At 58.4% G+C, this 22,891-nt stretch overlaps 2 protein-coding genes across 2 annotated transcripts; both read left to right on the forward strand.

Annotated features, from left to right (window-relative positions):
• The first annotated feature begins 1,241 nt into the window (after window positions 1–1,241).
• Window positions 1,242–2,741, forward strand: LOC131671189 (zinc finger protein squeeze-like). The gene is made up of 2 exons (XM_058947433.1): window positions 1,242–1,659; window positions 1,872–2,741. The coding sequence occupies exons 1-2, from the start codon at window positions 1,486–1,488 to the stop codon at window positions 2,697–2,699; spliced, it is 1,002 nt and encodes a 333-aa protein (XP_058803416.1). The 5' UTR covers window positions 1,242–1,485; the 3' UTR covers window positions 2,700–2,741.
• A 4,990-nt stretch (window positions 2,742–7,731) lies between these two features.
• On the forward strand, window positions 7,732–12,097 carry LOC131671152 (kinesin-like protein KIF20B). Its single transcript, XM_058947364.1, has 5 exons — window positions 7,732–8,730; window positions 8,834–10,828; window positions 10,892–11,655; window positions 11,727–11,892; window positions 11,954–12,097. Exons 1-5 carry the CDS (start codon window positions 7,732–7,734, stop codon window positions 12,095–12,097), a joined length of 4,068 nt encoding a protein of 1,355 aa, XP_058803347.1.
• The last annotated feature ends 10,794 nt before the right edge of the window (window positions 12,098–22,891 follow it).

A 22,891-nucleotide genomic window follows, 5' to 3' on the forward strand; every position in this document is an offset into this window, starting at 1 on the left:
CAGGGCTGCTGCGCCTGGCGTAGCTTATATATTACGTATACAATACCTGGCTGGTGTATCGAAGCCGGCTGATCTGCAGGCAAGTGCGAGTTTCTTCCCTCAGCCGGCAGCCCCCATACATCACACCCTCTTCTTTATTAAACTCATATTTTTCAGCGAAGCCCGCCGCGCTCGAACTGCAGCGCCCGGAGAGGGCCAAGCGAGCAGCCGGGCTGCCAGCCCCAACGTCCGCCGCCGATGCGCGCGCTATTCCGACGGTTAATTGGCGTTTCACTTGGAAAATGCGCTCATCGATAATCCAGCGGAGCTCGAGTTTTGGCGAGCTGCCTCTGTCGTCGGCCGCTCTCCATTATACGCCGCCGCCGCCGCCGCCGCCGCTGCCGCCGCCGCCGCCAACATCCGTCCAACTATGACTCGGAGTCGCATTGAATATTTCATCAGCGAGATTTCCTTCTTTTTTTCGCCTGCTCGTGCTCCCTGCCCCTGATTGTCACTCCAAGTGGTCCAGCCTGCCGCTTGCCGGCAAAATATTCGATGAACGAGACAGCCCGACAAGCGAAAATCAATTATTCATCCAAATTGGCCGGAAAAAAGTCCTAATTATCCGGGGCAAACAGCGAGTGTAGGTCCCGACTTAGTCCAAGCAAGCCAGTCGTCTTCCGCCATTCGCTCGACTCTCGCTCTCGTTCTGAATAACCATTTGTATTTCCAATTAGCTTTGCTAATAAGAAGATGGAGGCATCGCCGACGTCGTAAAAAAACGACGAAAAGAGCAACAGCAGAAAGGGGAGCTAGTGAAAGGAGAGAGCGAGAGAGAAAAGAATAAAATAAAATGTATAACCTCATCCAGCCACTGGGGAAATAAAGAAAAGCGGCGCGCTCGAGCTATGACAATACCGAGAGTCATTCGCTGTCCTCCCACTTGTATTCTCGCTGCTCGCTCCGCGCCGCTCGCTCCGCGCTCAGCTCTCCTCGACGACAATTAAAAACACTCCGATTGATCCGTTTGCTTGGCCCGCGCTCCTCTCATCGATGCTCGCTCCCCCGACAGCAGCCTCTCTCGTCCTCGCTATCCTTCCGCTGCGCCAGCCGCAACCGTCGCGCCATGCCTTGCGGAACGCCGTCGCCGCGAGCTCGCCAAGCGTTGGCTCGAGATGGCAGGGACCATTCGTCGATTGGCGAAGGAAAAAAGGCGCGAGCACGCGCCGAACGTAGCAGGAACATTCAAAACATATCGAGCGTTGACCGCCGATGGAGCGCGAAAGTCGGATATAGCCGTGCGCGCGTGTGCGTGTGTTCGCGACTCCGCCGGCTAATGCTTATCAAAGTCGCCCGAAGGGCACTTTCCGCGGCCAAATAGCCCGAATAGTTGACTGCTGTCGGCATTCGATCGCCAAGACGATAAGTGCGAAGACGGAGTGAGCCGCGCCAGTTGGATCCGCGAAAACTCGTGAAACTTGGACGTGCAGTGACCGGTGCGGCAGAATGCGGGTGAAAACAGTGCCACGACACCTGCCGCGCAAACTGCCGGCGAGCGGCGCATCTGCATCGAAGGTGGCGTTGCCGGCCGGGCGCCAGGTCGACCTGCCGGTGAGCAGCGTCCACTTGAGCAGGCTCGGCGACATTGTCGAGCAGCTGGATCCGGGCAGCGGCAAACAGGTACCAAGGTTTTTTCAATCGCAGCCGTGTCGGCGCGTTGTGTACATGCCGGAGCTCTGCGTCGAGCGAGCGCCAGTCTGTAAACAGTTGGCCTTCCTCGAATCGCCGATCGCAGCAAACATTCCACTTTTACGCGAGCCGCGAGGCCGCTGTGTTTACGAGTCGCGGCCAGACAGCGAGTACTCAGGCAGTCGTTTGAAACCTCGTTGCAGGACCGAGTGTCAGCGGAGCCAAGCGCCCTGGACCTGTCAACCAAGCGCAAGCAGGAGGTCTCGGCCGACAAGTTCAAGGACACGTACCTGTACCAATTGATGACGGACCCCCAGTTCCTGCAGCAGGCGAGCCGCGATTCCCGGCAGCAGCAGCAGCAGCAGCAGCAGCAGCAGCAGCAGCAGCAGCAACAGCAGCAGCAGCAGCAGCAACGGCCGCAGCAACAGCAGCAGCAACAGCCGCAGCAGCAACGGCGGCAGCAGCAGCAGCAGCAGCAGCGGCAGCAGCAGCAGCAGCAACAGGGCAGCAGCCGCTGCCCGTACTGCAAGCGCGAGTTCGGCAGCGAGTCGGAGCTGAGGGCGCACTCGAGCGTCGCGGGCGACGGGTCGACGAGCCAGCTGAGCTGCTGCGCCTGTGGCAAGTCGTTCGCGCAGAAGAGGTATCTGCGCTACCACCAGCGCAGCCACTCGGAGCGCAGCAAGTACTCTTGCGACATTTGCACGCGCAAATATTCGCGGCTCGACAATCTGACGCGCCACAACATCTTCCACACGAATCCCGACAAGTTCCCGTGCAATAGCTGTGAGCGAACTTTTGCGCGCAAGGACCTGCTGAACAAGCACCTGAAATGCCACGAGAACAAGTACAAATACCACTGCGACATCTGCCAGAAGTACTTCAAGGGCCCGGTCTCGCTAGACAACCACACCAAACTGTTTCACGCACCTCTGCGCCACTCGCTGCAATTATCGGCCGCCCCCGCCGCCGCCGCCGCCGCCGCCGCCGCCGCCCGCGCGCCCGCCACGAGCTTCACCAGTCAAAGTTGTTAGCATTTTTACATGTTGTAAGTTTGCCCGAATAAAGCTACAAAAAGACAGAGAAGTGGCGCTGTTTGTTATTAAGAATTCGTCCCGGCTTTAATAAAGTTCTTTGCGCTGCCGGAATTATTTTGTAAAAAGCGAGCTTAGCGACGTTTTGCCGGGCGCAAAGCGAGTGGGTTTTTCAAAGTTTGACCAAAGTAAAAAGAGGAAGCCCGCGCGCGAGTCCGCTTAATAAGAAGAGCGTAACGAGTGAAGCTGCAGCCGAGCCAGCAGCAGCAGCAGCAGCAGCAGCAGCAGCAGCAGCAGCAGCAGCGGCAGCAGCAGCAGCAGCGCCGGCAACGAGATCGGATTTGCCGTGTGCGCGCGTCCATCCCTTTGATCCAGTTATTCGTCTGACGTATATTGCATACGCGCTCGCGGCGCACCGGCCGGACCAAAAATTTAACAAAGTTTCGCAGCACGACGCTCCGAGATTCTGCGGTCTCTTTGGCCGCGCGCGCGAGCGCCGCTTCTTGCTGCCGGAGCCGCCGACGCCGCGACTCTCGCGCCTTGCCGTCGATAATACGCCCTTAGCTCGTTAGCGCGCCCACTGGCAGTCCGCGGCCTCGTTCGCCAGGGCGCAGCGATCGCGCCCCGATCGGGGAAGTGGCGCTCAGGCGGAAACCCGTTGGATGTGCGAATTAAAAATTCACAGTCTGGCGAAGCGGCGGCAGTGCCTTGTATCGGCGCGCGAAAGTGCGCGCCCGCGGCGGCGCCTTTTCTTTTCGTCAATGGAGCTGGTCGAGGGGGCAAGCCGTCGACCGTTTTCCGCCTCGCTCCGGTCGATCGCGCCGCGGCCACTCTCGCGCCTCCTTGGAATTGCAAATATTTAATAATCAAGTTATATCGCGGAGGCGCTGATCGCGGCGCGAGCGCCGGCCGAGGGGAGGCGATAATATCGAGCAAGAAAATGAGGAGAGCCAGGAAGTAAGATGAAAATAAGAAGTGCTCTGGGGCTTTGGAGACTCATTGGCCGTGAAATGTGGGGTAGAGAAAAGGTTCGATAATTGATTACACAGATTTTTTATGCCGCAAGAGACGTTAATTCCGGGCGTCGTCTGAGTCTGCCCTCGCCCGGCCCCGCCTCGCTTCGTATAATTCTAGGCGGAAAAATTGCCGAGGAAGAGGCGCCGGCCGGGGAAGCGGCAGCTCCACTCGGAGCGCTCTCCCTATAAAAACTTTGTTAACTCGGCTGCCTTCGATTACACGCTTCTCTCAATCATGAATTTATCACGCTACAGCGCCTTATCTGGGATTACTTTTTTAAAAATTGGCCAAAGTCCGATTAAACGGCTGCCAGGCGGCTTTTCGCGCGGCATCCGCAGGGGCGCGCGCACCGAACTCGCCGGCGAGCCGCGGATGGCCGATTCGCGAGATGCAGGGCACTCGCGAGTAGTGCGGTCGGCGAGCAGCGGCGGCGGCGGCGGCGGCGGCGGCGGCGGAGCGATTAAGCGGAGCGTGAAACGCGCGCCCCAGCTCCCGCCTCGCTGACGGCAGCGGCAGCGGCGGCGGCAGCGGCAGCGGCAGCAACTTAATGAATTCTTTAGCGAGATCAAAAAGAAATAGGCGGCTCAAGGGCAAGGCGCAGCTCTTCCGCCCGGGGGCGAACACGAGAGACTCAAAGTGCAACTGCTGTGGGAATTGAACGACAATTTTCCCGCTAGGCGCACTCGCGGCAGCCGTCAGCAGCTTTGATTTCTGCCTTTTTATTTCGACGGGCTGCAGCGCGGCTGTTTTCTCGGAGGCAGCCAAGCGGCCTGCCTGCCTGCCTGCCTGCCTGCCCCCTCTGCCTTTGCAGCTCGGCTTGCAACCCTTCCTGCATTGTGCCTGGCGCATAAACAGCCGAGTCGCGCGCGTTAATGGCTGCGAGCACAAAGCTCAATTATTCTAATGAAGCTCCTTGGAGGCGAGCGCAGAAAGCCGAGAGGGAAAGAGCGAAAAAGGCCCTTTCGATCGATTGTGAGCGCGCGCAAAGAGCAAATATCTTGCCGGGGTCAAAGGAGCCGCCCCGGTACTTGGGCGCGGAGTGCATTTGGCCATCAAATAACATCGGCAGCGCCTATAACCGGCTTACGCCCCGACATAAACTCCCTTCTTCGCTTCTCCGCGCTGCTCTCCGTCACTCTGCGGCTGCCATCGACGCGACGCTCGTATACTCCGTGTCTCAGGCGGCGAGCCAGCTCCGGGGCTGATCGGAGCGCCGATATCGCGCGTGCATCGCTCGGCGCGCGACGAGCGACGAGCGCGGCGTAAAAGGAGGACGCTCGGCAATTAAGCGATACTTTCGCGGATTAGAGCAGGGAGCCAATTGCCGCCGATAACTCGCCAATATCGCCGGGCCCCCGCGGCCCGCGCCGTAACCGTTTACGAGGCGACGCGCGCCGAACTGGCCGGCCGCTCGCCCTATTGGCGCGTTTATCGAAACGAAATAATGAGCGCTCGCCGACGCGCGGCTTATTGGACTTTACGATCCGCTCCGTCCGGGCATATTGCTTTCTCTCGATAGCGGCGCGCCCGATGTTTACGGCTGGCTCTCCGGCTGCCCTACTCGTATACGAGGCTCGCCCGAGATCAGCTGGAATTCCGCGCCGCGCGACTCGCCAAGCTTCTTTGCGGGGACCGCCGCCTCCTCTTTGCCAATTTTCCTCCTCGAAGCCCCGTCGTCTTTGATCAGCTCTCGCCACGGCCCCGTAATGTCCCCGGCTCCGCCATCGATTCGCTTATTCCGACGTCCCTGTCGCGCATTCGCCACTCGTTCTTAACCCAATAATACGCCTGTTAACGCGCTTAATTCGCTCGGCTTTCCTTATTTATAGCCTCGTTTTATCCTCGATCTTTAGCCCACCTACACCTTCGTAATTTACCCGGCTGCGGAGTTTGATGAAAGGATCCCGTTAATTGGGAATACTGATGTGTCTACGCGGCGACTATCCGATCGATTCCCTTTTCCCCAACTACATCACTCGCTCTCTTACTCTCTTACTCTCTTACTCGCTCTTATATATAGCGCCAGCAGCGCCAGCAGCGCCAGCAACGCCAGCAACGCCAGCGGTAGCTGCGCCAGCACGGCACGACGTCAAAGGGACCTTATTTATGAGACTTTCGGCAAACAGATGGATAAATCTGATATTGCGAGACGAGACTCGATCTCTTCGGCGGCACGACGATGCTAATCCGGGAAGCCCGATAGATGCTCCATCGCATTAATATTTAATGCGCGCTCATCGACTGCCACTAAACAAGTGCGCACGGGAACGTGTACGCGCGCAATCGCGACTTCCGTTTCGCTGATCTTTACTCCGCGTATAAATAACGCCAGGCTACCGGCTCGCATCGTATCTATCTGCGCGTGTTGCGGAATTAGCTTGCCACTCGAAAACACGCATAGTTTATCGACTAGCTGGCTGGAAAAACAAACGAAGCACTTCGCTCGATGCCGAGAGCGGCCTGACCACCGCGGGTGCACTGACTCCTAACTGGCGCAAGCGTCCCCACGGAAAAATTATCGAGACCAATGAAAATGACTGCATCCACGTTGGGATGATGCATCGTCGTCGCTGTGAGATCATGGCTAGAGAGAGGCCGGCTAATTGCACACTTAGTCGTTTCCGCTGCTACCGTTCCGCCGCCGCCGCCGCCGCCGCCGCGTCGACCGACTAAAATATATAAGCGCCTTTGTCTGGCGCGCGCGCGTTGACAGCAACGTAGCCGGATCTCCGAGCAATGTATCGGCGGCTAATGGGCGCTGAAGATCGCTCGGCAGCGGCGATGCGTAAAAGTCGCGCGCTCGCTTGGGGACTGGGGGGGAGGGGGCAGTCCGCGGGCAGCGTTTACGGCCGAGCGTTAATATTCAAGTCGATCTTGGGCAATGTACAGAGGCGCGCTATCGCTGCCATCTCGCTTGCGGATTGTCGAGCCTCGCGCGAGCATTGCGGCCAGCAGCTGTTCGCTTGTCTCCGATGGCCGATACGCGCTCGCACATCCGCGGCGGCCAACGGCCGACGCCGATTGAATCCGAGCCGCGAATCGCCGCGAAGCTTGCTCCGGCCTGCCGGCCTGCCGGGGCATTTGTCAGCATTACATAAATAAGCCATAAAGGGGCGAGCACGAATCGGAGTCGGCGTTAACGGCCGATGCGCGGAGAGCGAGCGGCTGTTATTTTTCATAGCGCGGAGCTCTTACGAGCATCTTCCGCGAGAGTGCGTCCGCCAGTTCGCCGAAGAAACTTCTCGCCTGGGCTTCGAGCTTTTTATGGCCTATAAGTTGAGTTATGCGCCACCCGGCGTAGATCAAAACTGATGTGTCTATTACAACGTAAATACTTAACGACTCGCGCACCGCCACCGCGGTGCGCCCGTTTTTTTCCTTTTTTCAGCCGCGACCGCACGTCCATATGGCTATCAAAGCTCCATCAATCATAACGGCTTCAATTTGCTGCCGGCCGCGAGAGCTATCGCGCGCAAACAAAGGCCTCGCGGCGCGTTTGATGCGCGCTCGTCGATACGCCTGCACCCGCGCCCTCGCGCCACCTCGCCGCGCCATTCTCCGCCATTAGCGCGGCTCTTTGATTGGCTCGGCTTAACGGGCCAGGCGACACGCATATAAATTGCTGCATTTCTCGCGGCTTTGAAGATATTTCGAGCGTGCTAGCTCGCGAGTTGGCTGTGCCCCCCTCCCCCTTCCGCGCGTCTACCTGCTCGCCTCCGAATCACTGCCCCCGTCCCGCACTCGACTCTACGGCTATCCGTGTCTGCCGGGCGCTCGCAATCACAACACGCGGCCTCGGCGCGAAGTTGCTCGCGGTGACGGACCGAGGTAAACAAACGTACTTAACCTTCGGTTCGCGCCGACCCAAGCCCGCTCGCTCGCTCGCGTCGCGTCGGGTCGCGTCGCGTCACTGTTCAAATCTCTCGCTGAATCTCGCGCGCGATCGCACCTGTAGCCTGCCAACTTTTATGCTCCAAAGCCCAAGCCCATGAATTACTTGCTCTCGGCACTGAAAATGTCCAGGCACGAGGGCCAGCGGGAGGCCGACTGCTGCAGGGCGCACCCGGAAAAGCCAGCCTCCGCGGAATCGTCGACGGCAGCGGCACCCTCGTCCAAGACCAAAGTCGTGCTAAGAATCCGACCGGCGAGTCCGCCGGACGAGAATAAAACTCAGCCGGACATCTACGTAGTGGACAGTCCAGTGAGTTTACTCGTGAGGCGGCTGACCGCGGACGACAGCGCGAGGCGGTCGAAGCCCAGCGAGAGCGTGGCCTTCAAAAAATTCTCGTTCGACCGAATTTTCGAGCCGCAAGTGGACCAGGCGCGGCTGTTCGGCGAGGCGGTCGAGCCTCGGCTCGCTGGCTTCCTGCACGACAACGAAAACTGCAGCGTCGTGAGTTATGGCTCGGTCGACGCCGGCAAAACGTACACGCTGTTCGGGCCGAGCAGCGACCCCGGAATCGTGCCGAGGAGCATAGCCTGCGTTTTCTCTTCGATCGACTGCGCCGCGAGGCCTCGGTACAAGCCGCAGCAGCATTCTCAAGGCGTGGTCAGGCTGGACGAGGCCGGCCGAGACGCCGAACGCGACGCGCGGCAGAGGCTCGTGTCCTGCCGAGCGGCGGCCGACGGACCAGGCCCCGACGAGTGGTGGTGCGCTGCCCTGCAAGACTGCCCGTGGGGCCGCGACCGCGAGCCCGCCAAAGGGCGCGTGTGCTCGCTATGGATATCTTTCATAGAAATATACAACGACGCCGTTTACGACCTGTTGGAAGTCGACGAGGACGGCAAAAACATGCCATTAAAGTTATCAACCGACAAGCATGGCTTGACTTACGTTCAAGGGATGCGAAGTGTCTGCGCTACAACTGGTTTAGAAGCTTATGGAATTTTGAATGCAGGCCAAACGAGGCTTAGTACAGTTTCAGCATCCAATTACAAAAGTTCAAGGTCTCATTCAATTTTCACAATGAGATTACTCAAGTACGAGAAAGATTCTACTCCAGCTGCAGTCCAGGTATTTCTCGCGACGAACGCGCAGCTAGTCGCGCAAAATTGTTTCGCATTCCGAGAGTGCGCACTGCATTGATTCACTTAAATTTTGCCTTTTCCATTTGCAGACGAGTACCATTTCATTTTACGATCTTGCCGGCACTGGCAAATTGCCGAAATCCGCGAGCAGCGACAAGCAATTGAAGGAGTCCCGAAGCATCAGTACAAGTTTGTTGGCCTTTGGCAGGTGCCTCAAGGCCTTAGCTGAGGGCCACTCCCGGCAAAGTACCGGTCCATTCCGAGACTCGAAGCTGACAAGACTGTTTGAGCATTCGCTGCGCAAAGAAAACCTTATCATTCTCATCAATCTAAACCCCAGTTTTGAGCTTTTTGCCGAGACGCAGAATGCCCTGAACTTTGCATTGACAGCAGTAAAACTTACTACGGAGTTTGCGAAAGAAGACAAAAGATTGTTGGATTATCAGTCACCGGTTTCGAGCCCGAAACTTCAACGGATGCCCTCGCCAATTCCCACCCAAACTCTCAGCGATCAAGAAATTAACGAGATTCTCACGAAGAACAAGCAGCTGCTCGATCAAATAAAGCAGTTGAAGTCTGCTGAGTTGACTCGAGAGTATAAGCTGCGACAGGATCTAGCCGACTTTTATACCAAGCAGCTCACTGATCTGGAGGACATTTGGAAGAATCGAATGTCACTGGCCGAGGAACAGAAGGAGTATTTGCTGAAATTGTCGGTAGACAGACTGGACAGTCGTTACAAATCGCGGCTCGGTGAGCAGCTCGATCGTAGAGGCAAAACGAGCGATAACCTATCGATCGAAAAACTCAACGAAGACAGCGCCAAAGTGTCAAAACTCGAAGAGTTGCTCGAGTCTGCGAAAGAGGAGAACGAACAGTACGCTATCGAGGTATCCTGGTTGAAGGCTCATTTCAAACGAATAGCTGACTTTATCGGGTGCACTAAGAAATATGACGATGACTTGCCTGTCGACGAGCTCTCAACGACGAATTTTCAATACCTCAACAACGACACAATTTCGCACGTTCAAAGTATCGTAGACTTCGTGCGAGCCTCTTGCGCGAACGAGCAGGCCGATAAGACGGTACAGTGCGACTTGGACGCCACGCTATTAGACCAGTACTCTAAGAGCATCGAGGCGTTATTCCATTCGAACGATATCAGCCTGGCCGCGATAACTGATTCGTCGGGCTTATCCAACGAGCGCTTGGACAAAAACGCACAGAGTCAGGGGGATCCGCGTGCAGGAGGACTAGTCGAGCGTCTATCTCGAATCGAACAGTGTGTCGCGGATTGTTTGTCCCATCGGAGAGCTCTTGAAGTGGAAAATCACGCGAAAGAGGAGCAGTTGAGAGTTTTGCGGAGAACCACCGAACAGCAAGATATTGATCTTTTGCGCGCGAGACAGCAACACTCGGAGTCTGAGTCTGCTCGTTTGCTCTTATTACGAAAGTGCGAAAGTCTTGAAATGGCTTCGAAATCGAGAGAATTTTTCAAAAATCCGGACTTCGATGCCGACGATCCGGAAAACTCGTTGTCCTGCTCTTTTCATCAAGAGGTAGTCTCGTTGAAAGAAACCGACGACACTTATCTGACAAGTGTACCGGACTCGAGTTCGCTCAACAATGAAAGCAACGCCACGAGATCCCGCTCGGACGCTAGTAAAGATGATTCAGGAATTGCATTTAGCTTGGATTCGGTCGTTGGCGTACGTAGACAGCAAAAATATTGCCAAACTGACGGACAATGGAACGAAGATCAGCACGAAATTTTGCAAAGCAAGTTGATGCAACTGAATCTCGATTATAATCGAATGGAAGCTCAACGCACGCAAGGCTCTAAGCGAATAACGGAATTGTCTTTGGAGCTCGAACGTATTAGGGAAGCGATGCTGCAGCTAAAAGCGGACACAACTAAGAAAGATCGAACTATTAGCGAGTGTCAGACGAATCTTCGCGATAGTAAAGCAGAAATAGATCGCTTGAACGAGGAGAAAAGACAGCTGGAAAATCAGTTGAATGAATTGCGGAATAATTTACTAGCGGTGAGCAAGGATTACGAAAGAAAGCTCGACGATTCACAGGTTGGCAAAATTCAGTGTAATTGCTTACCGAAAGAGTGTTTAATTCGTTTACGTGCATTTCAGCTTAAAGTGAGAGCGTACGAGGCAGGAGAATGCAGATACTTGAAAGACTATTGGGAAAAATCTGTGAATTTAGGTTTCGAATTATCGATGGCGTATTCGGAATTGGAAAAATTTTCATTGAGGTGTTACAAAGAACACGTCTTGAAGATACACAAGTTGGAGGAAGAGCTCAGCGAAAAAACAGTTAGCTTGGCCAAGTTGAACGAACAAATGAGAGCTTACGAAAGGGACTTGGCACAGACGATTGCACTGTCCGGAAAAGTTGACGAGTGCGAAAGTGTACTGAACCAGCTACAGAGGCATAAGGTTAACGTGGACAGCATGATCGCGGACAGGACAGAAGCTCAGCTGATTATTCGCGATCAATTGGATTATCTAACGCAGAGAATTGGCGAACGAGACGATCAAGTTTCGTGGTTGAAATGGCAACTCAAGGCGATAATCAAAGCAAACTCGTCGAATAGCCTACAAGCGAATATATTAGGTAGGCAAGTGACCAAACTGATAGAAAAACTGACCGCGATGAGAGAAGACATTGCTGAGTCGGAAACGGCAAGAACGGACCTCGAGAGAAAGTCAGCGAAAGAAATCGATAATCTTCGCGCTCGCTTGACAATTTTCGAAGGGAACGTCAATCTGCTCAGTCTTATTCGTAACTCCGACGAAAGCACGCAGTGCGAGATAGATAAGCTGAAACTGAAAGTTTTGGAAAAAGAGAAGGAGCTGGAATTTTTTAAGAAAAACCGAAACGCGACCATTCGGAGGTTCCGTCACGCTCGAACATTACTGCTCCGGCAAAACGGGCAAACGATCATGGACAATTGTTCATTTTCAGATACGAATGTTTAGTCAAGCAGCTGCAACAATCGTTGAAAATGAACGAGCATTCGGGCAGGCCGAAGAAGATGTTCTTCAACCAAAGTTACCGTTCGAACGTGTCGAAAGACACGACATGCTGGTGCGTCCGTGGCGCTGATTCGCAGAGATACGACTGGCAAGAGGTAAGCTGGCGTGAGATAGAGGCGACGACGATTGACGAGCCGATCGAACCGCTGTTTTCAGGTGAGGGATCAAACCAAATCAGTTGTACATTTGTCGCGCAAAGATGTCGAAACGAAGAGCAACGGCAGTTTTGAAAGTCGCATCGAGGAGGGCCGTTGTGGAGCAACGACTTGTTCCGGCCAAGAAGTTGAAGGCCGAATTTGAATTGGTTTTCGCGTTAGAAATAACTGGTAGCTCGTCGATTGCGTCGGGCTTATAACGTTGCAATGTAATTGGCGTGTAAATAAGGAATCGCGTCGAATAATAAGGTGTAAAAAGAGCAGCAGAAGTGCAGGTGGTGGTTGTGGTCAGCCGTCGACGCCAGTAGCAAGGAGGAGGAGGAGGAGGAGGAGGAGGTGAGGTCGGCGTGAAGGCGGGCGATAACAGGATTATCGATATTCGATTGTCAATGTCTGTTGTCGGCGACGGAAAACGGAGCGAAAGAGAAGAAAGGAGCGCGCGGGCAGCGAGTCTCCCTTGAGATGCCGTGGGTTTAATAGCGAGGCGGCCGGTCGTTCGTTACAATATAACTTCCCCCTGGCCGTCTACGTATATCTATTCGGAAACCTATATACGCGTCTATGTGAGCGCGCGCGTGTAGGTATAGATAGCGGCGCGCTGGCGGTGGCCGGAGCTATTTGGGCTAGTTTTGTGAGTACAGGGGCGAATCGTTGGATTTTATTGGCAATATGCTATAATTCCTGACATTAGATGCCGCTGACGCTTGCGGACTCATTACGCCCCTTATGGGCCTACGTGATCTTGGTCGACAGAGTCGGCGTCGCGCGATCCACACTTTTTGCGGATTCTGATAGGAAATTATGACGAGCCATTATCGAGACTCGCAGCCAGAAATCCACTCTTGCTTAATGGAAGATATTAGGGGCTCGTGCAACATCGCTAAATAGCTTTCCTGGGCCAAATATTTCCGAGATTCATGCGCGAGTACATCGCGTGAATTCTCAGCCGAGGGCTATAGAGCGGCAACGAGGGCAGCTTTTATTTTGCGCGTTCCCAGCAGTAGCAAGTTAGCGGCGCAAACTTTGCTCTCCCGCTCGATTGGCAATAAGGTTTGATAGCCGCTCGCGGGAAATATCGCCCAATTTCCTTTCTCTCGGCACGGCGGCGCTCCGCTCGAGAGTGCGCAGGCCCATCAAGCTTCATTCGCTCGGTCTGCCGATGCCCACTGCTCTCGGCCGGCGAGGCCGCGGGGCAACGAGTCGACGGGTGCGCGCCACTCGATCGGAACTCAAAGGGCACGCGGATGAGCCTCGCCTCCTTGATTCCTCGATCGCAGCTCGTTAGCAAATTGGGATCAATGGCGAGTCGCGCGGGGCGCGCCTAATTCGCCGTCGCCGACATTCAAGATTATCTCGAGGTATATCGAGCGGCGCTGGCCCTGCGGCAGCCGAGGACCGAGGGATAAAGCCGGCGCAGATATCGTCTTGTTAAAAGTAGCTCGCCTCATTGCCCCCAATATCTGTTTGGTTTGGCTTCCTTGCGCGACGCCGGCGCAGCCGAGGGTGCGGAGCCAGGCGAGAGCATCTCAATGGCCACTCAGCGTCTCCACGTGCTGCCTCGCGCCACAGCCAGCCGGCTCTCGTCTCCCGTCTCTCGTCTCTCGTCTCTCGTTACGCGCGCGCGCTCCCCGCGAAGAGACGTATCGACCGACGGAGCCGGCGGAGCCGACGGAGCCCGCGAGGTACTTTTTACCGCGGCCACTTGGAATATATCGGCCGCGCGTGCCTATCAAGCGGCCCGACGGGGGTGCCCGAGCCGCGCATTTATTTGATTGTCAGTTCAGCTCTCGGGGCGACAATATGACGGAGTGTGTCCACGTCTCGCTGGGGACGTAAGGAGCGGCCGAAGCCAATAGGCCGCGCGCCCCCGGCTAGGCGTGTTTTGCATATCTGACAAGGTCCACGGCCAGGGATTGGCGGCGACACCACCTCGAGGCACGAAAAATCTGGCCTCTAAACGCCCGGAATATCGGCTAAGCTGCTTATCGCCTCGATGCTGGGCGCAGCGCGGCAAAAAATGCGCCGAGCAACGGAAAAAAAGCCGAGCGAAGGAGGGGATCGGCGCGCGGATAAGGAAGACGACTAGGAGCGCCCGGGCTTATCGGAAAATAATCAAAGGTGGGCGAGATCGGCGGCTAGAGGGCGAGCGCCGGGCGATGTTATTGAGCGCGGCGCAATTAGGCAAATAAGCGAGCTAACGCCAAGTCGGCGAGCGAGAGTGCGGCCGAGGCCGGAGGGAGGGTGCAGTGACAAACAATCTGTCTTTCTCTCCGTTTCACTCGCGCGCGCGCGCGCGCGGAGGGACCTTATCTCGCTCTCGTCTCTGCCTTTCTCTTTCAGCGGCAAGAACATTTCATTTCATTTGTTCGTCCCTCGCCTTCTCGTGCAGGCAAGAGCGCCCCCCCCCCCCCATCCCAGCCCTCGGATTCGAAACACCCTCTAATTTGCTCCCGCGACTGGCGCTACGCTAGGCCGCCGCAGCGACTCCAACTCGCACGGCGCTCACCCTCCCTATCTCCATCTATCTCGCTCTGCTACTTTGCTATTATTCCTGCGGCGCTCGATCGCTAGAGCCGCCGCCGCCGCCGCCGCCGCACGACGCGCTCCGACGACCGCCAGACAGCGCCCCATCGAACGCCACGTCCGAGCTGCAGCATCCTCCGCCGCCAGCTGCCGCCGTTTCGCTGGCTCGACAAACTCGCGAGCCGCGACGATCGATCGGCCCCGCCAGAGCCCGGCCGACGGTCAATCACGCGGGCAGCCTTCGGAGGCGAACGCCGAACCTCGGCCGCTCGGCTCGAGCGAGCGCACCGACGTCGGTCGTTCGCGGACTCACGAGCAAGATCGCGTGCGCCGCTGGGATGAAGGCCGGCTTTACTCGGCGCCATTATTCGCGCATTGGCAAGCAGCTCGAGCGAATGGCCAGCGCCCGGCGCTTCTTCTCGGCCGCGCGCAACTGCCTAATAAAAGCGCGACGCTGATCTTCGCTCGGCGGAGAAACGGCCGCACTTGGCAGCAGCGCGCGCCCCCATATGAGCATTCTTTTGTCAGGCCGGAGCAATGAAGCCGCGCACCTAGTCCCGCTGCCACTCGTAACGGCTCGCGCCTCTTGATCCACCTTTGCCCCGACGCCGGGTTTATCTCCGAATAAACGGACGAGGCGGCGGCTGCCACCTAAGCGCTCGCCGTCGGTCATTCGCTTTTTGCGGGAGCGAGAGCCAAGGAAGAGACGCGCCGCCGGCCGCCCGCAATCGCAGCATCGGACTCGGCCGCGCTCGCTTTTTGCGCGCGAGAGAGATCGGCGATGGGCAATTAGCACGGCACGGATTCTCGCTCGGCCGCTCGCTTGGCGTTCTATGACGTTCGTCGATCGAGCGGCCCAGCCGCTGCCTTTTGATGCCCGCCGACCGACAGACAGTCCGTTGTCTCGGAGGAGACGAGCCAAACTTTGATTGGTTTTTGCTTGCGCTTCCAACGGAAGGACGAGCGGCTGTCGCATCGCGGCTAGTCAGCGCGACGCTGGCCAATCGAACGAAGCCGAGAACAGCTGCGCGGACGAGGCGCATTTCTGCCTCATTAAGGCCTGCAGTGCGAGCGGCGCGCTCTGGCGGGGCTGGAGCTCGTAAATCGACAGATTCATCAAAGCGACGAGCGAGGGAGGCGGAGGAGTGGCGAAGAGCGGGACGCGGGAAGAGTGATGGTGCGTGGAGTGGTGCCGCCAGCAGCAGCAGCAGCAGCAGCGGCAGCAGCGGCAGCAGTGGCAGCAGCGGCAGCCGCAGCAGCAGCAGCAGCAGCAGCAGCAGCAGCAGCACCACCACCACCACCACCATCGGAGTTTTTATTTGTCAGGCATCGGCCGATCGCGAAAAGAGGCCACGGACGCGTGCTCACCGGAGAGAGAGATTTGTTTGGTGTCAGTTGCCTGCAGCCGGCCTGGAGCACCCTCCGCGCGCGCAAGTCTGCCGCGAGTAGCGCGGCCTGATATCGGCAGTCGCGTTTGCGGCAGCGCGGGCCTGCGTTTTTCGACGGCGCCGCCGACTCTGGGGCTGACAGACGCGCGCCCGAACAATAACTTTGCCGCCGCGATTTTGTACTTTGGCGCGGGCGGGCATCGCTGGCCGAGGAGGGCGGAGAGCGGAATATTGCGGATTAAGTATTAACGCGGGCGAGCGCGCGCCTTTGCCCGGGGGAAGGCGCAATCGTCGTCAGGCGCCAGCTCGCTCGTTCGCGCGCTTTCATTTTCATATTTCACTTCAATTTCCACTTGAGCCGGCCGGCGTCAAGCGCGCCTAGCGCGGCTCGCATACTCATGCGGAATTCATAGGGTCGGCCGATCTCTCTCTCGCTCGCGGAATTCACATGGCTGCGCGCGCTGGGCCGAGGGACAGCCCAGATAGCCCACTGTCCGGGGAATATCAGCTGGCCGTTTGGCCAAATTATTTAGTAGTAATTACTAGCAACGTTTAATGATGCGCGAGCCTCGCGCGGCCGCAGCACTTTTGCTCCGCGCCTGCATTTTTCACACCGCTTGCCAACTTGGCAACTCTCGGCCAGAGCGCGGCCACATTAGTCACGGGGACCGCGCCAGCGCCGACGCTCGTAAAGTCGCCGCTCGGCCGTGAGTCCGATCGGTCGGCGCGATCGCTGCCGCCGATTGTGCGCCCGACAGCACCGCGCGCGGATCATGCAAATCAGCCGCTGCGCGCACTCGGCGTGCGATGCTCCTCGAGCGCGGAGCGCAGCCGGCCCGGGCCGCGAGCCCGTGCTTCTGATGGAAATATTGGCCATCATTGAAGTGTTGAATTGGTCGGGCGATAAATATGCTGTAAGCGCGCTGGTCGCTGGCCGACGGCCCTCCGATCCCTCCGCGCCCTCCGCGCCCTCCGCGCGCGCGCACTTTTGATTTATTCGGGCGAAAACTGGCGGCGATGAGTCCATTGGCGCTCGGCTCGATTCGAAACGAGTCCGCGGATGACAAAGTGCTGCCACGTCCAAGCCGCAAGTTGTTGCCGCACTCGAAGTGCGCGCGCGCGCGCGCGTTCCGCTCGTGTCGGCGCAGCTGCGCGCCCGAGTCCGAGTGCCGTCCGGGGCACGCGAGTATCGCCGAGTGCACGGCCGAGCGAAATCAAGCGCGCTGACTAATGACGCGCCGAGCGCTCGAAGCTCCATTCCAGAGCTGCGAACGCGTTCGAATCGAGCACGCGCGAGAGCGCTGCCCGGCGATCCGACGTTGCCCAGCGCTGCCGGCTCGCGGATCGTCGGGCAGAGCGGCGAGCTTCCGCCCGTAAATCGCCGATCGGCTGCGCGCGGATCCGACTATTAGGCGCATTCGTCTTGTTCATTGAACGCCAGCCGACGGCCGGCGCGTTTGGCCGAATTTTTCAAATCGAGCAGGCAGTGCATCAAGCAGAGAGCGAGAGAGCGAGCGAGCGAGGGCAGATACGAATTGCAGTTGCGCTTGCGGGGGATGCTTGATGTCGCCAGTGGGTAAATTTATACCGGATGCCAGCCACCTAATAACGTTATTGCGTTGTATAAACCGAGAGGTCGAGGCCGAGAGAGAGAGAGAGAGAGAGAGAGAGAGAGAGAGAGAGAGAGAATGCCATTAAAAGCGGCTCTCGTCATGCAGCCCTGCTCGTCTGCTCGCAGACTCGGCTGCAGTATAAATAATAGCGCAGGTCATTTGCGATTCGCCGTATTTAGTTTATTAGCGGGCGCTCGTCCGCAAGGCCGCGCCCTCCCCCCGATTTTTCGGCCGCTCCACAAATTACAGGATACTGTTTAGTGCGAATCGACCACCGCGGCCCCGCTCCGCTCCACTCCGCTTTACGACTGCCGCGACGCGAGGACAGTCTCGAGCAAGACAGATACCGCCGCACTCGTACGCGTGGGTTGAGCAAGCGCGCGACGAGCGTCCTCGATGTCGGGCCAAGGAAGGAGACGCAGCGGCCCCAACCGCGCTCCAGGAATACCAGGCGATGCTCGCCGTGCTAAGTGATCCTCGACGGTGTGGGCGACTCGCCCGCCTGGCCGATCACCGCACGCTGTGCGATCTCGACTGTTGCGCGGGGGCGCGGGAGCACGGGGGCGCGGGTCCGACGGCGCGGATAAAAAAGTGCCGGCGCAGTTGACGCAGCCTGCTGAATGGCGGGGGTCGGCGCAGTGCAGCCAGCGGCAGCCGGACAATGACGCGAGCTTGCGCGAGCGGAGGCTCGGTTATGCGCGTATTGCACGTGTGCAGCCGGTGCATCGAGCAGCCCATTGCCATTTGGCCACGCAACGGAATCGCATCGGGAGACTGACTGCCGTGCAGCCCACGGCGCATCGTGGGGCGCGGAGGGTCGGCGGCCGAGGGGGCGGCTAGGATACATATAATTACCGGCTGCACGGGCGACGAGCTGAGCCTGCTCCATTTCACACATCGCGCCCGGGCTGCCGCCGCCGCCGCCGCCGCCGCCGCCGCCGTGATCACGTCACACGCTCGACGCCTTCGCCCTCGGCCGTCAGCTGCCCGCCGCTCTTTCGCTGCAGCAAGCAATTCCGCGCTCGGCTGGCGGCCCATCGATTCGGCGGGCGCGCGCTCTTCGCCCCATTTCACCGGGGCCGCGAGAAAAACCCGTCGCGGGCTCTCGTTCTTGGCGCTGCGAGAGTGCTTTAGCGCCGGATTAGGAGCGCCGCCGGGAGCTTCGGCAGAAGGCGCCGCGGCAAAGCTCTCGGCTCGCCTCGCCGAATAAATTCTAATGTGGCGCCCGTTATAATTGCGCGCTTTATTCGTGGCCGGCGCGAACAACCGCGAAATTAGCGGCGATCGTTATTTACGTTTTGCCGGGGGAAGGCGGCTTAGAGCCACGACACTCCCCGGGTCGAATAAGCGAATAAGCCCCCGCCTAGTCTTCGCCCGCGATGCCGTCGCGTCGCCCGCTCGTCGGGCCCTGCTTTTTCGCGCCGCTTCCGAGTTTATCAGCGCTGCGCCGCGTCCGACTGTAGCGCGGCGGCGCGCTCGTTTTTAATATAAGGCCATCGTAAATTGGAGGGATGCCGTGGCATGTACGCGCTCGCGCAACGTCTGGATTTTACAGCGCGCTTTATGGCCCAATGCAAACAGCGCGCCAGTCTGATAAGTAGCTATCGCCGCGCCGAGTTAAACACGGTTTTTTCGGCGATCCAGCGCGCGCGTCGGCGGCGGCGACGGTGCCGATAAGCGTCCGGCGATAAAAGGCATCGCCGAGCGCGATGCCGAAAGGAAATAAAGCTGATGGGAAATTGATCTAATAAAGCCGATGATGTATGCAATTGGGCGGTAGCGAGCCGCTGGCATTGTCGGCGATGGACGGGCGGCGGCGGCGGCGGCCGGCAGTTTATCACGCAAATGGCCGATCAAGTCTGCTTATGGCCGGGCCAAATATAATAAAGTCGAGGTCCATATCTGGCTGCTTAAGGGAGTAGGCTCGTGCGTCGTGCGCTGTCCGAGATGAGCCGAGAGAGAGAGAGAGAGAGAGAGCGAGCATAAGGCGACGGGAGTGTGTGCGAGCAGGGCGCCAGACGGAACGCCGCTCGCCGCACACCGCGGGGAGATTCTTTCGTCATATTTTCTGATTCTCCGCCAATGAAGCCCATGACTATTTATCAGGCTAATGCCTGCTCATGACCGCCATTAACAACAATCTGCGCGATACATTGTGGCAGCTCTGGCGCGTATTAGCCGGCGCCTTCGTACGGCTCGAACGCATTCCGGCGGATTCGGCCGAATGGCGCAGCCTCCAAACGAAGCGTGCCCGCGGCGGGGAAGAGGCGCGCTCGATACCGACGGCGCGTGGCTCGCGGCCGGAGATCGTCCGTCGAACGGACGTGCCACCTGCGGACGACGCGGATCGCTCTCGGCGAGCCTGGGAAGGCGCCAGTTCCTCGCTTTCGTCGCTTTCGTCGCTTTCGTCCACCGAAATCATTCAAATTGCTGGAATGCTCGTGAAAAGGCGGCGGAGAAAGCCCAGCTCTCGCTCGTGCGTCGGATTAAAAGGCTTTTCGGAAGGGCCGAATCGCCTTGGACTTTCTTTCGGGCTCTGGCTGAAAATATAGTTATTAGTCGCGCATTACCGGGCGTGTGGTGACAGGCCATCTGGTGCGTAGCGCCGATTGCATTGGCCAGTTCGGAAGTGAATTGTGTCGCTGGCTGCGGCCAGCAGGAAATAACGAGCTCATAGAAAGTCCGTCGGAAGCGCTTCCTTCCCGAGGAGCTTGCGGTTTGCAAGGGCGCGGGCGTGACGCGGCAAAGGGCAAATAAAGAAGCGCGCGACGGCGAGGATCGCCGACAGGAGAGTGCGCCGCTGCAGCAGAGGCGGCCACCCGCATGGTCGCGCAGCCCGCTGACCTACACAGCGGCTCGCTGTTTGCGCGGCAGCGGAGGCGCGCGGGCGGCGGGGGGGGGGGGGCTGAGAGATAAAGGCGCGGAAGAAGCGCCGCCGACGGCTGAAATGCAGGCGCGTGTGCGCGAATTAGCGCTCGCTTCCAAAAGCCAAAAGCCCTAACGTGCCCGCGACAATTCTTGAGTGCTGTCTCGCGCAGAGCTGCCGAGCGGCGCGCGACACGCGTTCTCTACCCTTTCTCTCCCTCGCACTCGGCGGCGCGGCGCGCAGCTTAAGCGTCGCGCTAATGTTAACGTAAATAGATTATAACAGTCTGTTAAACAAGCAAGCGCGGCCCTCCTTCCGCCCCCCCTCCCCCCGCCGCCCGCACGGCCATTACTCACGGATCGCGTGAGAGGTGCGCTCGCCTCGCAGGCTTTCGCTGCTAATTCGCTTCCGGATCGGCCGGCTCGGAGGATTCGCCGATGCCGCCCGGTCGGAAGCCAAACCTCAGCGAGAGCCGGCCGCACCGGACGCGCGTGCATCTTGCTAGACACGCACGCGGCGCTTCCTTCTGTCGCGACGCCCGTAGCTCGGGCAGCGGGGCAGCGGAGCAGCGGGGCGCCCGGGGCGGCTCTAATCCGACTTTCTTATTGTCCTCCCCTCGGATGCATTTGGCCGACACTCGGCTCGTTCGCTCGGCTACTTTATAGTCCGTAAAAGCACCGACACGGAGCCGGAGAGACAGGTCGAACTGTGCTCTGCCAATGGATACGTAGGCTCGGCCGGCTAATGCATTTTTACGGGGGGCCAAAATCATTTATAAAGCTGTAAATGCGGGCTTATCGACGCCGGCTCCTGCCAATAAAACCGGCAGCGCCACTCGCAGCCGGGCTTTCATCCGTTATTTACAGCGGCTGCTTTGTTCGCGGCTTCCATCTCAATCAGAGCTGCCGAAGTTTCGTCGGGGCGCAGGCGGCCGGCGCACGAGCGCGCTCTTGGCGCGGCCGCGATCAGCCTAATTCCGGCGTTGCGACGCAGCGCGGCAGCAGCGCGGCAGCAGCGAGTGACGCGCGAGCGCGAGCGCGAGCGCTAAGTGGAACGGAGCGCCACGCCAGCGCTCGCGCGGCTTTCATGCGAATCGCGGTAACTATTAGCGCCCGCAGCGATATTGCTCGCGCGCAATATTCAAATGCACACCGGCGATGGAAGTCGTGTCTGCGCTTGCTATAGATTGCTCAGCCTCGGGCGAGCCGAGAAGCGAGCGCAGGCAGTCGAGCCGTTGCTCGCCCACGCAGCCGCCACCGGCGCACACTCGAATCACAATAATTCCGATATTGCCTCGCCTCCGCAATCGCCCATCTGGCCTGCCGTCCGAAAGCTAGCTCTGCCAGTCCGTCGTCCGATCGGATCTCGTCTGCCAACGGACTCGTCTGCCTTTCGCTCGGCATTACCGCGCCGTTGATGATGCGCCCGGGTCCGCTCTCCCTCTCTCTCTCTCTCTCTCTTTCTGGCTGGCTCGCTTTTGTCGTCTGCTGACGCTGAATTGCGGCCGATATCGGATACTGCAGCTTGCTCAGCCGAGAGAGGAGCAGCCAAACAGAAGCAGCGCTGGCGGCAGAGAGCACAACAGAGTTTTTAATTTGGCGCGTGTCACGTGGCAGAAAGAGAGGCAAAATAAACGGAATTGCAGTAGTAACGGTAGAGTAGGCGGCTGGCTTGCGAAGGGGCAAATCGGCGAGTTGGCATCGGAATGAGCCCGAACAGCGAAGCGAGCGCGCAGCACGCACACAGCCGCGACGACGGATGAATCTATCTAGCGTGCGCATTGTCTGCCTCGGCGCTGAATGGATATGTACCCGGACCGCGGCGCGACCCCCACCCTCCGCCGCTCGCTCCGACCGTTTCTCGATTCTTTGCCGCGAGAGACGGCATTCTCCATGGCAAATATTATTGCGCGGAACAATGATCGTCCTCGACGGCCGGGCCAATGAGCCGGCTGCGGCCGCCAGCCCCGCCGCCAGCCCCGCCGCCAGCCCTGCCAACGGCGCAACCCCGCCATCCGCGCACCTTGCGCGCGCTGCTTCCAATCTTCGACATTGTCTCCGGCGAAGCTCGCCCCGGGCCATATTGGATCTGCTCGCGTCGAACCAGCGACTCCAATCAAGCCGCGCTCGGAAAAAAATGAAAGAACCCGCTCGTACTTAGCGCACCTCCGTCGCGCTATTGAATCTCCAAAGAGACTAGCGCTGAATGATAAGTGATTAAAATCTTTTCAGCTCCGCAAGTATTCCAGCCACGGCTTTTCTCCCCCGCGCTCGCGCGCTCTCCACCCGTCGGTTGCGCTCGCAGTTGCGCGCACTCGCGGCGAAGGAGGACTGACGCGTGGCCGATCATTTCGCTCGTCATGGGCCGTTATTAGCGATGGGAACGGAGTTATTGCCGCGGCTCGATATCAGAGATGAAAAGATAGCGGCGAGGGAGCCAGTCAGCGTCGCCGAGACGAGCTTCCATCCGCCGAAGGGCAATCCGTCAGCGGGCGTGCGCCAGCCAAGAAAATTATCGAGATTGCAGATGGCGAGCTGCTATCGGGATCC

This window comes from Phymastichus coffea, unplaced genomic scaffold (genome assembly GCF_024137745.1).
Source record: "Phymastichus coffea isolate CEN01 unplaced genomic scaffold, Cenicafe_Pcof_1.1 PCOF00120, whole genome shotgun sequence".
NCBI lineage: Eukaryota > Metazoa > Arthropoda > Insecta > Hymenoptera > Eulophidae > Phymastichus > Phymastichus coffea.